Source organism: Patagioenas fasciata, chromosome 2, assembly GCF_037038585.1.
Source record: "Patagioenas fasciata isolate bPatFas1 chromosome 2, bPatFas1.hap1, whole genome shotgun sequence".
Taxonomy (NCBI): Eukaryota; Metazoa; Chordata; class Aves; order Columbiformes; family Columbidae; genus Patagioenas; species Patagioenas fasciata.
The window spans coordinates 56,767,988-56,787,389 of NC_092521.1; the positions used below are offsets into that span (position 1 = coordinate 56,767,988).

The 19,402-nt window shown below is 40.2% G+C and overlaps 2 protein-coding genes across 3 annotated transcripts in view; both read right to left on the reverse strand.

The window, feature by feature from the left end:
• Positions 1 to 1,614, reverse strand: part of SPIRE1 (spire type actin nucleation factor 1) — a 132,209-nt gene extending 130,595 nt beyond the window's left edge. For both annotated transcript variants that reach the window (XM_065831082.2, XM_071804269.1), the window contains exon 1: positions 1,065 to 1,614. In XM_065831082.2, coding sequence (XP_065687154.1) covers positions 1,065 to 1,389 — 325 coding nt within the window. In that variant the 5' untranslated portion in view covers positions 1,390 to 1,614. The remainder of the gene's footprint in view (positions 1 to 1,064) is intronic.
• Positions 1,615 to 3,932: 2,318 nt separating this feature from the next.
• CEP76 (centrosomal protein 76) lies at positions 3,933 to 19,390 on the reverse strand. The gene is made up of 12 exons (XM_065830656.2): positions 19,191 to 19,390; positions 17,889 to 18,044; positions 17,474 to 17,555; positions 16,880 to 17,104; positions 15,606 to 15,791; positions 13,743 to 13,840; positions 13,012 to 13,140; positions 10,059 to 10,250; positions 7,991 to 8,157; positions 5,997 to 6,330; positions 4,706 to 4,923; positions 3,933 to 4,274 (listed from the first exon to the last, which is right to left on the reverse strand). Exons 1-12 carry the CDS (start codon positions 19,251 to 19,253, stop codon positions 4,136 to 4,138), a joined length of 1,989 nt encoding a protein of 662 aa, XP_065686728.1. The 5' UTR covers positions 19,254 to 19,390; the 3' UTR covers positions 3,933 to 4,135.
• Positions 19,391 to 19,402: the final 12 nt, after the last annotated feature.

Consider the following 19,402-nt stretch of genomic DNA (forward strand, 5'->3'; position numbering starts at 1 on the left):
TACCATAACTCATTTTTAAAAATAATTTTAAAAGCACATCAGATCACATTTAAATGGAGGTCATTATTAGACTCATTCCAATCGTGGAACAAAATTATGTCCCTTCTTCTACCCAGTACATTTTGATATTTGCATGTAGCACTAGCTCCAAACTGGATTACTGCAAATCTCTGCCAAAAGGCTTTTCAGACAGGCACTCTATTAAAAGGCTTCATTAAATTGTAACACCAGGCGTAATATCCAGGTTCTAAAGGCTGAGGGCTCAATTAACCCCATTTTGTGAATTTACCATTGCCTTCTGCTTCACATAACTTTAAAATGCCGAAACCTCTGTCTTCCTGGAAAATCCAGTGACATTGAACATGGACCAGCTTGATACTGGGGAACACCCTCTGCTGCCTCGCTTTAGTTTCTTTTCAGAAATCAAGTTTTACTTGCAACAAAACAAATATTCATTTCCACATTCATAACCAGAAGCTCTGAAGCGCCAAGAAACAGACGTGCAGCCTTCTTTTCCTTTCCAATGCAAAATATGTTTTCCTGGGTATTTTAAGGAAACAGATGGTAGGTGCTAAGCCCCTGGAAGGTCTACAGGGCTTTCTTATTTACTTAATGTCAGCACAGCTCTAAATTGCTCTACACCTTTTGAAGCTAAACTATTTCTGAAAGACACCGAGCACTATGGCCAAAGCGACTCCAAAAGCAGGCGCTATAGGTGCTGATGACACAGTGTTACGCACCAGGAGACGACGCGCTTATAAAACCCTAAACCCGCATTGACCTCCCCTGTACCCAACACGCAGATGACTGATTAAATTCAAGGCGACAGTTTCTCCCTTTCCGTGCACAAACCCGAGATGGTGCAGGGACACCCACCCGCCCCCGGCACGGCTGAGGAGCCGAGCGCTCCCTCCCCGCAGCCCTCCGGCGGGAAGAGACCGTCAACCCACGGACAAAGAGAGAAGGAGAAGGGCGGCCGCCCGCACCCAGCACCCGCTGTTGTTGCGCTGGACCGGGCCGTACCCGGGGGGCTGAGGGGTGTCGACGGCGGCGTCCGGCCTCACCTGCGGCGGGCGGGGGCGGCCGCTGGGGCTCGCCCTGCTCCAGGGTGACGGCGCCGTCCCGCCAGATGCGGAGGTGTGCGGCCGGCCCCAGGCGGGCGGCGGGGGTCTCTCCGCGGCGGGCGCGGGCCCGCAGCGATCCGCAGCATTGGTAGCATACGGCCCACGCCTGCTCCTCGTTGATGGGCTGGTTGTAGAGCCTAAGGATCTCCTCCAGCGACAACGCCTCCGGTTGCCCGCCGGCCCCGCCGCCGCCGTCCTCCTCCTCGTCGGCGGGGCGGGAGGCGCCGGGCTGGGGCTCTGCGCCGCGCTCCCCTGGCAGCGCCATGCCCGGCCTCCGCCGCGCTGCTCCTCGGGCTCACTGACCGGCCCCGCCGCGGCGGCTGCTGCTGCTGCTTGTGCTGCTGCCGCCCGGTCCCGCCGTGCTCATCCTCTCCGCCCCGCTAGTGCCACCAGGCCGCCGGACAGCCCGGCCCGCGCAGCAGGCAGGCAGGCAGGAGCCGGCCGGCGAGAGGAGCGGCACCCGCGGAGGACAGCTCATAGCAACGCAATGGCGTCCTCCCCGCCCACAGCGCCCGCTGCCCGCCGCTGCAGCGCCCCCTGCCGGTGCCAGCCGTCATGGCGGGCCGCGTCCCGGCTGCGCGGGGCTGCGGAAGGCGGGATTCGCTTCGGGGGCTGCCACGGCAACCTCCGTGTGACTAAACCTGCAGCTGCTGGGCTTCCACGTCTGCCTTCGTCACGGATAACGACCTGTTCTTACCTCATAACCATCGGGCTGCTGGTTCAACGACCCCCGCGAGAAACAAACACCTCCAGTGTGACTCCTGTACCCCCAAGCATTAACCAATGCAACCAAACAACATCTCCAGCATTGAAGGGTGAGGTTTCAGCAGAAAACACAGCCCTACTGTCGCGGGAGGAGGGCAGCTGTCCACTCCATAGCCTGCCTGTGTGATGCCAACACAGAATCACAGAATGTTGGGGATTGGAGGGGACCTCAAAAGAGCAGGAACACCTAGATGAGGTTACACAGGAATGTGTCCAGGTAGGTTTTGAATGTCTCCAGAGAAGGAAACTCCACAACCTCCTCGGGCAGCCTGTTCCAGTGCTCTGTCACCCTCACTGTGAAGAAGTTTCTTTGTAAATTTAAATGGAACCTCCTGTGTTCCAGTTTATACCCACTGCCCCTTGTCCTATCATTGGTTGGCACCGAGAAGAGCCTGGCTCCATCCTTATGACACTCACCCTTTACATATTTATAAACATGAATGAGGTCACCCCTCAGTCTCCTCCAAGCTGAAGAGACCCAGCTCCCTCAACCTTTCCTCATAAGGGAGATGCTCCACTCCCTTCATCATCTTTGTTGCCCTGCGCTGGACTCTCTCCAGCAGTTCCCTGTCCTTCTTGAACTGAGAGGCCCAGAACTGGACACAATATTCCACCCCACAGCACAAAGCTTCTTCCTCCTGCAAATCTCCATCTATGTAGCAGCGAGGCAGGAGACACCAAGGGCAAAGAGAGAGGCTGGACACAGATAAACAACCACAATTTGGAAAGGGTCACAAAGGGAATGGTCTTCGCAGCAGGTGTGAAGCGAGGTTCCCATCCCTGAGCACCCCAGGCACCAGAAAGGCTAAGCCTCCCCCTTCGCACCAGCTTGTTCACCAGCCCCTACCAAGCCAGTGGGCACTGCATGCAGAAAAATCAGCTTAGTGCTGTAGAGACTAAATAAAACTCACATCAAATAAACATTTCTATGCTTTTTTAAAATCGGGTATTCTACAAATTTACCTAGCATATGCAAAAGGAAATTTAAAATCTCCCCTTAGCATCCACTTTATATGAAAAGACCAAAGTGCATAAATTACAAGACAGCACTGCGCAGTGTCCCCTTCCATATACAGAGTGCACAGCACATGGAAAGGCTCCGCTATGCTCTGCTCTAACAAGTCAGCTCTTGTATTTCACTTTTAGTTATTCTGAACACAGTCTTGCAGCAACATCTATGTGTGTAACATACACTGCTCAAATAAGTTACAACTAGTACTTAAATAAAGCTACTTAATTTAGTAACAGGCAAATTAACATATTTTGATCTTTCAGGTATAAAAAGGAGGACAAAAAGAGATTTGTGAAGTATTTTAGATCTGTTAGCAGCACTGCCAGTAAGTATATAATGTACTATTAAAACCTCCAGGTAGAACCCAAGAGCTGCAGTAGGCAGTATTTAACACTTACAGAAAAAAGACAAAACTAGCATCACACTTCTGATTAAATGTACATGCCCAATGCCAACACTCACTCCAGCTGTATGTGTCTCAAGCTTCTCCAGTATTAGGCATTTTGGGATGGGTGTTTTTTGCTCCAGTACCACCAGTAAGAGTTGGATCTTTCTTACAAGTAGAACCAAAGGAGGTAGACATCAAAGATATGCAATGCCTTCCACAGGAAAAAAAATCAAATAATTTCCAATTCTTCGACCTCAAAAAAAGGTTGAGGTATCCAAGTTTAAATTTTAAACATTAAAAGGATTTTTTCAATCCATAAGGTAATAAATTAATAATTAGCAGATTACCTATACCCAACTGAACTCTTCTTAGAAGCTGAATGTAGAAGCTACTGCTAGGGCCAAGAGAGGCAGATACAAAATTTGTGGAAACAACATATGCTTAAAATTCAGTACTTCTGGATCTCAGTCACTCACAAAGCACACTTGTGACACCACTTAGAGAGTACAGTCTCTTACCCTGAAGAAGGAAAACAGACTTTTTTCTAAATGAATTCTGACACCAATGCAGAACTGCAGAAGAAAAGTCAGTATTTTACGCACACATTTTAGTAATTTGACTCACATTCCTATTATTATTAAAAGTAACTTTTATTAAAAATAAGCATACATTTTCTTCATAAATAAAATAATTACTGTGTACACAATCCTCTTCAATACACACACTGTGGAATTAAAAGATCAGTGGCACTTCTATAAAATACATTAATTTTTAATCGCATAATTTTATACTTACATACATTATTTTGCAGATCTAAAAAAGTCTTAATTTTTTTTTTTTTTTTTTTTAAAGGACAGAGCGGTATTTACAAGCAAACATGATCCAAACAGCAGATGCAGATTCAGGGTATGTAAACACTCGTACACGAACTGCAAGTCGCACTTGGTCGCCCCTGCAGCAGATTATTTCTTCACAAAAAGGAGACCTATTTGACAGACAGAAAAACAAGAGTAACAGATATTACTAAGCTGTTATTAAAATTGCCAGTTACATACGTGCAGTTATTTAAAATGTGACTAACGTGCAAATGAGTGTCATGAGTCTGTCGTTATAAATAACAATATTTTTTCATAGTGCAGGGGCTGTTGCCTTGGAAGAAAGCAAGACCACCACTGATCAATTTTAACAAGTGCTGAAAAATTAACTCCTCATTCTTTAACCCATGAAAAGCCTATCATCACTGAACTCAACAATGTAACATAAAAGCTCAGAACCCCATGATACGTTGCATATACTACACAATTCTTCTTTCTGTTCTAATTTAAGAAAATTAATTTTCTTTAAATGTCATTGTAAAAAAAACTCTAGTTGGAATTCATAATTATTACTATTTGGTTTGAAAATATTTGTATTTACCGAAGACAAGTGGCAAATGCTCTCCTGGCATTTCTGTATACAAAATGGATAGGAAACCCTTTAAATGTGTGACCATCAGGTACTGCTCTTCTTACAGCATCCTGAAACTCTTCATTTCCTGCAGAAATGCTTGTTGTACGTTCGAGCTCATAGGCTGCTAACGCTGGTGACAACAGATAGGACAGATGGTCATCCCAAACAGTAGAAAGGCCGAGATCCTGTGAGGCAAGTCACAGAATTATGACAACCATGCAGAATGAACATTAAGATATCAATAAGCTTGTATACTGTATAGATTCAAATGAATCCATGACAAATCATTAATTTGTAGTTAATGGCAGTGAATCCATGAAGCAATAAGATTTGTATATTAATTCACACACCAACCAGACAAATCAAACAACATCAACAAAATATCAAACATTTACCAAGAAATGAAGTTAGACTACAAGACTAAAACAAGACCAGCAGAGTTGAAACTACATGTTTTAGCTAAAGTATCTTTGCATGAAATATAAGAAGATACTGCATAAATACACAGCAAAGATATATAGGAATGATCAACTGAGATACACTTCACATTCTTCTAATGTTTCTCATGGAAACGCACTTCTGAATAAGCAATGACCAACAGCTCCCCAAAACACATACACATGCATGCACCTTCCTCTTACAATCCCACAAGTGCAAATGAGTAGAAAAATCTACCACACGTGTTCAGCACTGCATGAGATTCATACTCTGAAAATTACTTGCCACCCAAAAGGCTGAACATTGTGTGGAGAGATTAAAAAAAAAAAAAAAAAAAAAAATTAAAGCAGACATAAGCTAACAGGGATTTAAAATACCATCTTCTTCATATCCAGCACAGGATCAAAAATTTCTAGCACACTACGTCTTCTAAAAATCCTGAGAAAGGATGAAACCTACTTCCAGAAATACCTTCTGATTTTCTAAAGCAGTCAAGAGTAAGGTTATAAAAGCTGAAAGCCTGCTTTTATCCAGGGACCAAAACCATTTGTGATGGATAGACAAAGCCCACTGACAACCAGATTTGATCCTTCTAGTTTTGACAGACCACTCATAGGTAAGTCTGCAGGTGCCAGTAAGCTGAAGATCACAGACTTAGAATGAGAGGCAAAGGCAGGGTACAGAGAAGAGCCCACACAAAAAGCTACAAAATTACCATTGCAAATATATAATTATAATGTCTGAGCTAGCTCAGTACAGTCTTTGCAAACAATTTTTCAGTTATTTCACAGATCAATGACAATCTTTAAACAGTATTTACCTTTCTGTGTTCAGAGATGAGTATTCTCAGCTGCAATTCTATCTCATTGCTTGTTACTGCAGCATCTATTGTGGAAGCACACAGAGGAGGAAAAGGGGGAACTGAAGATGTTGCTCCAGGGGAACATACAGATTTTATTGCTTCTCCACTCATGGGTTTCCATTTAGATTCATCGTGCAGGTCAAACACACAGACCTCCACAGCATCAGTGGGCTGACAGTTTCCAAAGAACTTCTGATGGTTGAAAATACAACCTATTGTGCGATAAGGATACAGTGGCTTGGGCTGTTCAACTAGTGGAGGGTCATCAGGGTTGATAGGTCTGTGAATGTACCTAATAAAAAACATTCAATTTCTTATTAGTACACTTTACTTCACGGCAAGGTACAAATATTCAAATGGAATAGATATACGCCATTTCTCCTTTCAAAAATGTAAGCCAAGTTTGTTAACATATTTCTTTTTCCCAAAATGGTATTAGTTTATTCATATAAAAGTAATTATACACATTTTGGAGACATAACATACAATGAAATAACACATCACTTTTTTGTTTAAATCTAGAAAAATAAGCTGAATAATCAAGCAGATATTCAACAGCAATTACATTTTGCAACTACAACAATACACCCATACAGTTTCCTCCACTATTCATCACATTTGGAGAAATACTGCCATCTTCAAATGCTAATCATAGGATACACAAACAGTGGCAAAACAGAATTGCTTATTTGCAACACTGGATATTAATCAGCACTTTTCACAAAGTCAAAAGTCTTATATTCAAATACATAGTCCCACTGTGCTTCTATCAATGCAACCTGAAGCTATACATTACAAAAATTATGTTTCCAAATGTAGTGCTTCCAATAGCACTACTAAGTCTGATGGGATGGGTCACAGTGCTGAACATGATCAGTAAAGAGGAACTTCTTTTTATTAAAGTTTGAGGCTTCTAAAAATATATATATAAAAACTGAGACTGAGTACCATTCTACACACTTGTGCAACAGAACAGGCAGAATGAGAAGAAAATGAAGAAATTTTTAACAAACAGGTTCCAGAAGCTTTGGAAGACAAACAGGTACATATGCCCTTCTAAAATGACTCAAGTGAGAGAATCTCAGAATTTGCAGAGATTTCTGCAGGGGGAAAAAGGTAATGTAACACTGATTTCACAAATGACATAAGAAAAAAATATGGGTTCCTGTGCTGGTTTTGGCTGGGATAGAGTTAATTTTCCTCATAGTAGCTAGTGTGTGGCTGTGTTTTGGATTTGTGCTGGAAACAGTGTTGATAATACTGGGATGTTTTAGTTACTATTGAGCAGAGTTTACACAGAGTCAAGGCCTTTTCTGCTTTTCACCCCACCAGCGAGTAGGCTGGGGGTGCACAAGAAGTTGGGAGGGGACAGAGACGGGACAGGTAACCCCAACTGCCAGCGATATTCCATACCATATGGCATCATGCTCAGCATATATAGCTGGGGAAAGGAGAAAGAAAGCTCTAACTGATAAACTGTTTTTACCTCAACCCACAAGTTCTCATTTTTACTCTTCTGATTCTCTCTCCCATCCCATCAGAGGGATGAGTAAGCGAGCAGCTGCATGGTGTTTAGTTGCTGGCTGGAGTTAAACCACAACAGTTCCTAAACAATCACATCAGATTTCATCTCCTTTACAAATGATGGCAGCAATAAGATCAATGGCAATGAGCTGCCATAGGACACAGAACAGCTCCTATACTGTATTAAAGCCACTGAAAACTACATTACAAACTGGTGAAATATTTTACCTTACATTGAACCAGTCATTTAAAAAAAAAAAAAAAAAAAAAAAAAAGAGGCATCACACAGAAAAAACTTCAAAGACTTTTGCCTTTGATTACGTGAGTTACATGACGGTGTAAAAACAAAAAACAAAAAGCAACAACAAAAATAGCCCATGCAAACCTCAATATACATTGCTCAGTTTTCTCATATTCCTCTTACTCACCTATGTCCTGTTAAGCTCTCCCAAAAAGTGACTGTTCCATCAGTTCCACAAGTCATTACCCAAGTGTGGGGGACTCCTTTTGCTTTTGTTCCAACACACACAAAGGCTTCCAATCCAAACCCAAGAAGAAGACTGCACAGGAGATTAGCATGATCTTCACAGTCACCCTAGGCAGTAAACATTAGTAAGCTGGTTTGAGTATCAGGAATGGATAAAATCTTAAAGGAATAGTGGCATTTGCTGAATCATAATTTAACAAGTCATGTTTTCCTGCTGTTTACCTAAAGCACATGTCAGAAGACAGGATTTTAAGGTGTAAACTTGGCAAGTTTCAGTTTCCTGCAATGGAAAATATTGTTTTAAAATATTAATATGTTCTAATAAAAGACTATTTATATTTTTATTCAAATATACCTTATGATTAATACTGGAAAACATTTCTTATGAGCACAAAGATACTTTCAAGTAACTCAAAACCAGAATCTATTGACCTGTAAAGACAAAATTAGCATTCTAATTAAAAGCCAAAATGTACATAAGGCAAATACCTGAGGTGATATAAGAAATTATGCAGTATTATTGTCTAGTTCAGAAATCTGAAGTCAATGAAATTTAATTCTATTGTAATTTTACTATCTTTGATGTGTTGTCAAAGTTCAGGAATTAAAAAAGGTAAAACAAGTGCCTCCACCAATCTGTGTAACAACTAGAAGTCATATGTAGCTTCATTTCCCTTCAACCAGAAGAAAAAAAAGAAGTTTCATTCATAAATTTATTGCTACCATTGGTAATTTAGAGAAATAAATTTCTGAATGTGATGTGTAATACTCTTTTTGAGTTCTTCACAAATGTCAGCTGTAAAGTAAGAAACAAAAATCCTCATGCAATGAAGCCTTCATACCACAAAGCACAGCATTCGGAAGTAGAACAGTACAGCTCTTTAGTCAAATGCTATTCAGACTGCTGAAAATGTAAGATTCAGTTTTCTTGGATGCATTACACAAAACAATCTTGCCCTACCATAATGTACAAGGGAAATACCAAGAAAAGTTTAAATAAGTTTCTGGTGAACCCGTGTTCATTTAATAATGCCGCACCACTTTCTGCAAAAAATAACAGTACAGCTGGTGTCTCGAGGGCTAAATTCAGCTATTTTCTTCTTACACAGTGTTCCACTTCTGCCTTGGAGGAAACCCCTTCTCTGTGTCTCCGAACACAACATCCTCAAACTCAAAGTCATGATCAGCACCTCCCTCTGAAGAACAGTGCGTAGCCAGTGGTGCCTTTAAATCGTACCTATGCATGATGTGATACTCAGAGACAACAGCTAATGTCTGTTCTGTGTAGTCTTTGTGACAAGTCTAAAAATTGGGATAGAGCTCCTGCTGCCAAGAACAGATCTGTTTATGTTAAACAAATCAGTGAGACTGTTTTTGAACGCAGAAGTATCTCCATGGCAATAAAAAGCACTGACTACTTCAAAGAAGTAAAAAAAAGAGCACTATTACTTTTATTCATACAATAGAAAAGCTATAATCCAGGATGAGTTATAATTTGTTTCATCTATTATAGTCACATGATACAAGTGTCAGATCACTAAGAAGTAGGTTGAAACTTTTAGTGAAAATCCCTATCTTCCCAAAAAAACAAATGCAAAGACTGTGAGTATAATTTAGCCCATCTAAAACAAACACACACAGTTTTTCAAAAGTGACTTTAAGTGACTTTTCCTGGATTAGTCCAGAATTTAAATTAGTGGCCTGCACACTAGGAGAGGCTCATTGAATAATAATATAGGAACTTAGAAAAGCAAATTAACAAAAGCAAGCTCATTGTCAAAGAGGTGTATTAACAAATGGGCCCCAACAGCAGTAAAGCAAGTCTGCTTCAAAGCCACCTGTCTATTATTTAACATCTGTTTCTCTTTAAAAAGGTCTTAAGCAAGTTATTGCAAGAGAATTCTCCAAATTCTATTTAATCAATGTATTTGCAGCCTGTTTTAAATTACCAACTTCTGCTAGAATATCACACCAACTCTCTTGTGTCACACAAAGTCCTCTCCACATACCTTGTTTCTACACAAAAAAGCAAGAAGGGTGCACCACTGTTCTTGTTTGCCACCACCTCCTCCGATGACAGGAGCTCTTTCATAACCCAGGACACTGACAAATCGCGCTGCTTGTCTAGGAGTGTCTAGTAACCGGCCTGCTCGAAGTGGTCTGATATATGAACATACTGGATGGTTTACTCCATTTTCATCCTGAACATATGAAACACGTTTATTTGTCAGACATGCAAATGTTACAAAAGATTCATCTTAACTTAAGCTGTCTTTTTTGCTACAGAATTTATTATCCCTGAAATAAGTATGACTGAAAAATGTTAAGACACAAAAACCCTTCTAGAATTAAGACACAAGACCATTAAGTGAATTCGTATGGAGTGACTTTACAGTTAGATTTTTCCATTGCCTCTGTCACCAGAGGACATTCTAGACTAAAAGTTCCAATACCTTGAGTAGTACAGGTTGAACTTAATTTCCTTAAATGGGTGAGGAACTGTTCATGCACCATTCACTGTCAATTTCTATATTCACATCAAACAAAAAAACCCAAACCAAACACCCACCAGCCAAACACCCCACATCCAAAGAAAAACCCCAAATCAAACAAAAAACCTCCAAAAAAATCATACACCCACCAAAACTCACAACTAACCCCAAAACACAGCCACTCTCAGCAGCTGATTTGAGAGTTTAAAACGTATATATTTGCTTCTGAATTTGAATACTCTTTACCTCTTGTCATAACAGCAAGAAACAATATACTCACAGTGCTGTCATCAGATATATAAAAATTACAAGATTAGTAAGAATTTCTAATTTCTTGGAAAAAAAGAAAAAATAAGATGACTGGAAGAGATCTGTTTTATTACGTGCTGCAGGGAAATATTATGATTATCAGCTACTAAAAATACTTCAAACAGTATAAAACTCTTCCTCAGTGGGCTAAACTTGTACTTTTATGTTTGTACATTTCAAAAGGGATAAAGTCTTTTAAACGTCTGCAGCTTCAGGAAATCATGGTCTCATATTTTTTACTGTTGTCACATACTGCCCTGTTAAGGTTTTCTTACACTTTTCCAGTGAGCTAGTGTAAGAAAAGCACCATTTATTTGAAGCTGACTGAATCCTGTGGTAAATTATTTCGCAGCTAGAAAGCAAGGAAAAAAAAAAAATCACAAGAAGGATTATTTACTTAATATAGTTTTATGAAGGTAATGCATGCTTCTGCATTATCCCTACAAAACTGCCTGGTAACTAAGCTATCAAACAATTATTATAATCTCACTTCTGTTCCCAGAAATGAGAAAAGGCCATTAGAGGCAGCTTTACTAAGATTCGCTGTGGCCAGCCAAAGAATCAATGTAAGCTTTCTATATATATTGAACTAGCAGGGAGCCTAGTTCCTATAGCGTTCTGAGGGCTGCCGGTTTCCATACTGTTCTGTAACAAAGAACCTAGTCCTCCAACCTAACCACAAACTCTTCCCTCCAACCTTTTTCCCAAGCCTATTGTAGTTTTGTGGGTGCATAAAGTGGAATACCATTAATTCACACATTGCTTTATTCTCAAAATAGTAGAAGTCCCATTTTAACCTCACATCCCCAACCAATCTCCCAGTTACACAATTCCCAATTTAATTATATAGTTTCTCTACAAACCCCACCCTGAAAACCTTATGCCTTTGTATTGAGTCTGGCTGGGATGCAGTTAATTTTCTACATAGCAGCCTCTATGGCGCTTAGTTTCAGATTTGTGACCAATGTTTTAGCTATTGCTGAGCAGTGCCTGCACAGCATCAAGGCTGCCTCTGATTCTCATTCTGCCCAAACATGGACTAATTTCAGGGTGGACAAGAGGCTGGGAGGGGACACAGCCAGGACAGCTGACCTGAACTGACCAAAGGGATATTCCATGCCATACAGCATCATGCTCAGCAATAGAACTGGTGGACATGAAGAACAGACTTTCTAAACTAGCCCCTGCTTGGAGACTTGCTGGGCACCAGCCTGTTGGTGGGAGGTGGTGGGAGGTGGTGAGTGATTGTCTTTGCATCACCTTTTCCCCCCTGTTCCCTTCTTTCCTTCACTCATTAAACTGTCTTCATCTCAACCCATGAGTTTTTCCTCACTTTTGCCCTTTACATTCTCTTCTCGCTTCTGCTGAGGTAGAGTGAGAGAGTGACTGGGAGGGGGCTCAGCTGCTGGCTGGGATTGACCTACCACATCCTTATTTCGATGTTCACATCACTAATGAACAGATGGTACATCCAGAATGGAAGCTGTTATTAATACTGTACTGAAAAGAAAGAGTAAGCAGGGATCACTTCGGGAAGTTACTTTGAGATAATAAGCTACTGCTCATTATCTGTGCCAGGAAAATTGCAATCATGCAGGATAAATTAATGGCACTAAAAAAAGTACAGAGTCATACTATTCCTTTTACTGAGGGATAGTTCGCAAGGAGCAACTGATGTGTAGTAGTTTATTAGCCTACAGTAATTATGTCTGTAGCTAGTGTGTAACATTAAGCAGACAGATTGCTTTACAGACCACACAACTTAAATATTGTGTGGATATGTTCTAACAGATCTAATTAAGTTCATTTCTTATAACTGCTTTATCTTGTATAAAACTTGTTTGAAATAGTTTGCGGAGATCACTTAAGTCTTTGCCATTTGTGAGTATTCAAGAAAAAGACTAAACAGACTTCTTTTTATCACCTCATGCATCAGAAATGGTTGGAGCAACTCTTCTTTCTGTATCATGTTATTGAGCTTCAATATACATCTAGAAGTTCAATCCTTACAAATTTCTTTTTTTGCATGATACACACCATGTAGCTCTGACCTGAATGTAACATCATAAATCTATACAGATTCTATATATACATAAACTTAAAAATATATGTAAAAAGATGACTTAAAGAAAGGACTGGTCTATTTGTAAAATTTACAAACCTGTGCAAAAATCTTTACCAGCCTTACATTGTGTGTAGGCCTTATCTGTAGGTACTCTCTCCACCACTGTTTAGCATATACAAGAAATAACCGTTCTTTTTCTGCTGTTTTCTGACGTTCCAAAGCAAACTGCAGGTCAGAAAAATATAACCAATCACACACATATTAATTCCAAACAGGAAAAAAACCCAACATAATCAATAAGTAGATTAACACCAAATGGGGTCTCTGTAAAATAGAGCTTAATACTTATTGTGCCATGCAAGTGCTGAAGAGCAGTATTTTTAAATTAAAACCCAATTAAAAAACTCTTCAAGTTACGTTTCTTGTTTGTAGACTCACATATCAAGCTTCACTGAGCAGTGTTCATCTTAAGTGATGCATTTCTATACAGAAGGATTGCTTGGCTTTTGGTAACAGAATAGCTGACCTGAAGTTATTATTTTAAACAGGAGAGAGAGCAAGAAAACATATAGTACCTAAAGAGAATTAGGTATATTGCATCTTTCTTATTTTTCTTCCCAAGTTTTGATACAGGTAAATAGAAAAACTACTAAAGTAATATTTCAGATTATGTTCAGTATAAACAAAGCAGTTTAAAAAAAGCTAATTATATTTAAATGCAATGGAAAAAAATATCAAACATTCAAAATACCACAGCTCTCAACAAGTACATAAGGAATTCTGTACTGAGCTTCCCCCCAATAAAAGCCCTTCCCAAAACTACTTACTTGAGTATTAGTTACTTCTGGAGATAGCGTCTTATTAAGCTGTGGATACATTTCCAGTCTGACGTTTAAAACCCCAACAGAAACCTTTGATTCTGTACCTTCGAACCAAAATAAATTCTGATCAGTTCTCTCAAATTCATTTTTACTTAGGACAGTTCAGCCAGGCAGGAGTAAATAATTAAAATAAATATTTTAGCTATATAATCACAAAAAACCCACTAAACTTCTTTAAATATATGCAAAATAAGAACCTTTATTTAAATTCAAACTCAGAAGAGGCTGTAAGAAAGCATAACCAAGACAAAAAAGCAGACATTTAGATCTGAGATAATTACGCAGTGCCCTCTTTGCAGCCAGTACCAGGATCTATTAGATGAATGGCATTCTAGAAATGTCTAGAATGGGCACCTAAAATAGAATAGGAGAGTCACACACTGTGAAACCACCTGTTTCTAGTGACTATACAGGTAGATCAAACCTAACTAGTTGGAAATAAGTGAAGTTCATCTTCCTTAAGACACAGTTTATTTTGACAGACCCAGAATGTCATGCAAATAAGCAACTTAAAAAAAAAAAAAGGACAAAACACCACAAACCTAATGTTGTTGCATATGCTGAAAATTTAGAATTTCACAACGAACAAGTAGCATTAAAAAAACAGAGATGGGTTTATACAAGCAACAGAAGCCTCACATAGTAGTTTGCCTATTTATCTGAGGTGGTAGCATGCTTCAGTGTTCTTGATGCATTTTTCGCAATGACAAAACTTCAGAAGAGGAGAAAAAGCACTAGATTTACTGAATCAATACTTTATTACTTGGAAAAAATCTGATGGTAATTACATTTAACTCCTCCCATCACCCATTTTGAGTATTAAACTCAACTTATTTGTTATGCATTCCCAAGTCATTATAAATAAAAAGCTCTCCATTTGAGAAAGTATCCAAATCCATATTGCCTACTAAAGTTTTGGCAATAGTCAGCATTTTCAGAAGGAAATAAACATATTAGCAAATAAGCTTACTAGATTTGTATTCACTGCATAAAACACTGTACCAAATCAAACGACAGAAAAAGGCAATAGTGATAACAACCAGGAATAACTTATGTAGTATTATCCAATCTTCAAAATATTTAAGGTATCATTTAATTTCTTTTGAAACTATCAAGAACTGCTCACCTACCTAAGAGGCAGAGAAACTATGATAAATACTCATACGACTCATCAGCTACTACTTGAACAAACTGCAATAACTAGTATAGGAAGTCATGACAGATTGAGTCCTAGACCTAAACTTTACCCACTAAATTATAATATTCAAAAAAACCTAGGGTAGAACTCCTAAAATGGGGAGTGGGGACAAGTGATACACAAAAATATACATGTATACTAACTGCTAAGTACCTACACAGAGCTGTTCAGCCCCTCTGTCAGAAAACATGCTTCCAGCTACTGGAATAAATGGCAGCACAGCAGAGATCACTTCATACAGCAGTTGCTAGTTTGCTAAGAAAGGTACACAAGCTGGATTTTACTCTTCAGTGCAGTGGTCTGGAGATTAATTGGTTGATTTTTGTCTGGTTTGGTTTTGACAACTTATTCAGATTTTTCAGAAAAATCAGTAGTGAGAGTTCCCAGACATGGGGACCATTATTACACAGGATCTGGAATACACATTTTTAGTATTTCAGTAACAGAAAAATATGACCATTGGTCTCCTACACATTTTCTAAGGATACCTTATAGTAATTTATGGAGTTGAACTAATATTAAACTATATCATAAATACTGCTTTGAGCCTGTGAGGAAGCTCAGTATACAATATTTTAAGTCACTATCACAGCCTTATTATTTATCCTTACCTACACCCAGGAGTTCAACAGCAACATTTGTTATGCCATTCTCTGCAGCCAAGACAGATCGCCACTCCAAGAAATAGGATGCTACTAGTGTTGTCTCACCAAATGTGTCTGTTTTGATCAGAACCATATGCACTGGATCACATATAGATAACATAGTGGTTGCATCCACCATTTTACTTCCTTCACCTGCCATTTTAAAAATCAAGATAAGAGAGCAAGATTATTATCATCCCAAGTCCTCCTCAAAATTAAAATGTATGCATTTACTTCCAGTAGATACATTGCATTTTAAGAAGAATCTCACATCCAGAAGTATAAGCGATAATCCCATCTTAAAATCAAATTCAGCTTAGGACACAGCTACAGAAAGATTACAATTAATATACAGAGGAGATAAAAAGATTCCTGGAGTTGAGTACTCCAGAGTAACCAGTTCATTCACACAGAAATTAAAATGGAATTATCAATTAAGAAAATAAATAACATTAAAGCACCATTAAGTAAAAGCAATTGAAAAAAATTTTCTTTTAATAAGCTGGAATGTGTCAGGCCAACTTACTATACATCAGTATTTTGGAAACAAATTTCTCTGTAGTTAAGCTTGCCCCTATGATATAAACTGTTCCATGAGTAGCAGAATTAACAAAGTCTGGTTTTCTTTGAACTTGTGGTGTATTCACTCCCTTCCCCAAGTCCAACTGCAATAACTCTGGCTTCCTCTCTGGTACCTGCTATTCCATAAGCTACCCTAGATTTCTACAGGGTTCAAACCAAATCCAGAAGTCTCTTCATAACACACTTAGCTCCTACCATGTTCCCTGGCTACCAACAAAATAACAGTAATACAGGCTGTGGATGACTGACACTTCTACAGGTGTTTGCCAACTGGTAGGCAAACTGAACTCACACTGATGATTTTCTTTCCATCTGATGGCAAATTTATGTTACACTTCTTCAACTGTCAGCACAAAGTTCATGAAAAATCACAGCCATCTCAGTATCTCTTACCAGCTCTGAGACTATTATCTCACTGTCCATTATAAAGTGGGTCAAATTCAAAAGTTATTTTAGAGCGGAAAAGAAGGAAAAGAAGATGCAAGAGTAGAGAAAAATCTACAAGTGGCATATCCTAATATAGTAATCAGTTTCCTTAGGAAAACATGATAAAAAATAGGAAAGAAAGCCAGTAAGTAATATCAAATATAGTTTGCAATAACTCTGAAGTCAGAAAAAACCCCCAATAGCATCAGCCTTAGATCCACAACATTCCTTACCTAGGCTATCCTTGTGTACCTCAAGTAAAAAACCGTCATGGAAATCTGGCTCACAGGCACACGGGACAGGTTTAGAACGGAAGCGCTGATTTCGAAAATGTAAACACAGAGTGAAGGTAGAACAGATTTGGCCAGGCAGAGGTTCCGGTTCCTGAAGATGTTCCAGAAAAGCTTTTCCACCCAAAACCTGAAGGTAAAGATACCTCCGTGTTGGGTCAATGTTAGCTGTAAAGCGTAGCAATAAAAATGAAGAGACTACAAACAGATCTTAGGAAGCATGTTAAATATCAGTTAACTAACAGGAGACTAGAAAACAAAAAAATAAACTTTTTTGAAATGAGTGCTTAGAAGAAAGTGATTTTAAAATGTATGGAAGTTATCTTACTGTAAGATAAATGACATTACAAAAATTCACATTTTATGCAACACTTAATTTCTGCTGCTTACATAAATTTACTTCCTGTAGATAAGCAGGAAAAACATCCACCTTTATGGCAGTTCATATTGGACCACTAATTCAGGGTTCAAAAACTCATAGACTTCAAATTTCTCTCAAACCTATGATCCAAATACTGAAATAAAAAAGCAACATACTTTTTCTCAAAACTGGTGGTTCTCTGTCAACAAAATGTGTTGATGGTTTCGGAGCTGAAGTCCTCTCCCTTTCATTCACATCCTGAAATTACAATTAAGACTTTTTAAGGCATCAAGGGATACAACAGTGCTCTTACCACAGCCTTCTAAAAATTAAAGAATCCTCAATTTCACCTGAATGCCATTCCTCAGGTATGCTCCTACTTGAGATGTAACAAAACAGAACAAATAATTTCAATGTAATATTATCATCAAACTACTTTTAGCAAATGCCTTAAGCTCTTCTGCTCCTGATATGTCACAAATCAGTAAAGCCATTACAAACCTTTGGAAGTAGAGAGTTTTCACTTTGTCAAAACACCATGTCAGTAAGAAGAAAAAGCAAAAATATTTTCACTCTTGAAAAGCTACTTACAGTTACAAATTTAAGTTCCTTCATAACATCATCAATGATTCCTCGTTGTCTTAAGGCTTTTATCAGATCTTCTGTGGATAACTGCTGATGCTCAGGTGCTAACTCTTCACGTATAGTGTCAGCAAGAACTTCTCTGATCCTGCCATGGACATCCATCTGAAAGAAAATTCACTATATGCTACAAATACAAGGTCTTTACATGGTAGCAGCTATAACTAAACAGTCACTTGATTAAGACTAAAGATATTCTCCCAGGAACACAGAAATAACTACATCAAAATATTCATCCTTTCAGAACTACCAGTTTAAAAAACCATGAGCATACCAAACCTGAGCATTTTCACTGCTCTTTACAGCATTCCCTGCCTTGAACTTGCCTCCTTATAAAAAGGTCTGCAAATCCATCAAATATAAAACGGTCACAATCTCTTGTCTCCCTCAAAATTCATCTTTAGGATAACAGTTTATTTTTTAAGGGGAAAAGTACACTTTTTTATACTTAAGACACAGAAGTAGGAAATCTCCATTGAAAGCTTCCCCTGTGCTCAAAGGGAAAACAGTATTTCCGTCCTTCATCTCAGCTGTTAAACTGCACGGATGTGCAAAACCGATGTATGTTAGGGCCACAGCCACTGGGACTTAAAATACTTTGCGATGCATGAGCTGAAGCATTTGTACTTAGTTCCCAATCCAATCCCAATAACTTCTCTCAAAAAGCAGCAAACGAAAAACACATTCCTGTGCAGTCTACTCTGGGTGAATCTGCTTTAGCAGATGTTTTTGACTAGATGATCTCCAGAGGTCCCTTCCAACCCCAACCATTCTGTGAAAAAAGAACAAAAAACACCAAAAAGCCTCGGTCTCAGGGTGCCAATGCCCCGACCCAGCCGCCGGTGCCGCGGGCCTCTCCCTGCCCTGCCCGGGGCAGCGACACGGAGCGAGAGAGCAGCAAGAGGGGGGAGCGGACAGGGCGGCAGGGGCCTCAGCTCCATCTCTCCGGGGCTCAGGAAAGCAGAGATGAGGGCGGTGGCGGTAGAAGACGGCGAGGTAACAAAGGCCGCAAAGCGGGGCAGGGATCAGACGGGAGCGCGAACTGCCACTGTGCAAGGGGGCGCGAGTGGCGCCTGGGAACCACCTGAAGCGGCTGAAGTAGGGAAAACAAAGCAGGGAAGGGAGCGAGCGGGCACTGCTGCCGCCAGGAGCCGGGGCTCCGCACCGCCGGCAAGGGGAGCAGCAAAGCCCGACCAGGCCGCCCCTCCCCTGCGACAGGAGAAGTCGCTCTACCGCGCAGACACCCCCCACCTTGACCAGCTGCTGGTGGATGATCTGCTTCAGCTCAGAGGCTTTCTCCGGCGGCAGCGCCATGGCAAGAGTGGGGCCGAGACACTTCCCACTCCGGCAGCAGCAGCGGGGAGGCGGCCCCCAACGGCCTTTCCAACGGGCGCGGGCGACGGCGTAACTGCCCGGCGCGCGGCCGCCGCCTCACCCGCTGGGGGGCGCAGCGCGAGAGTAAC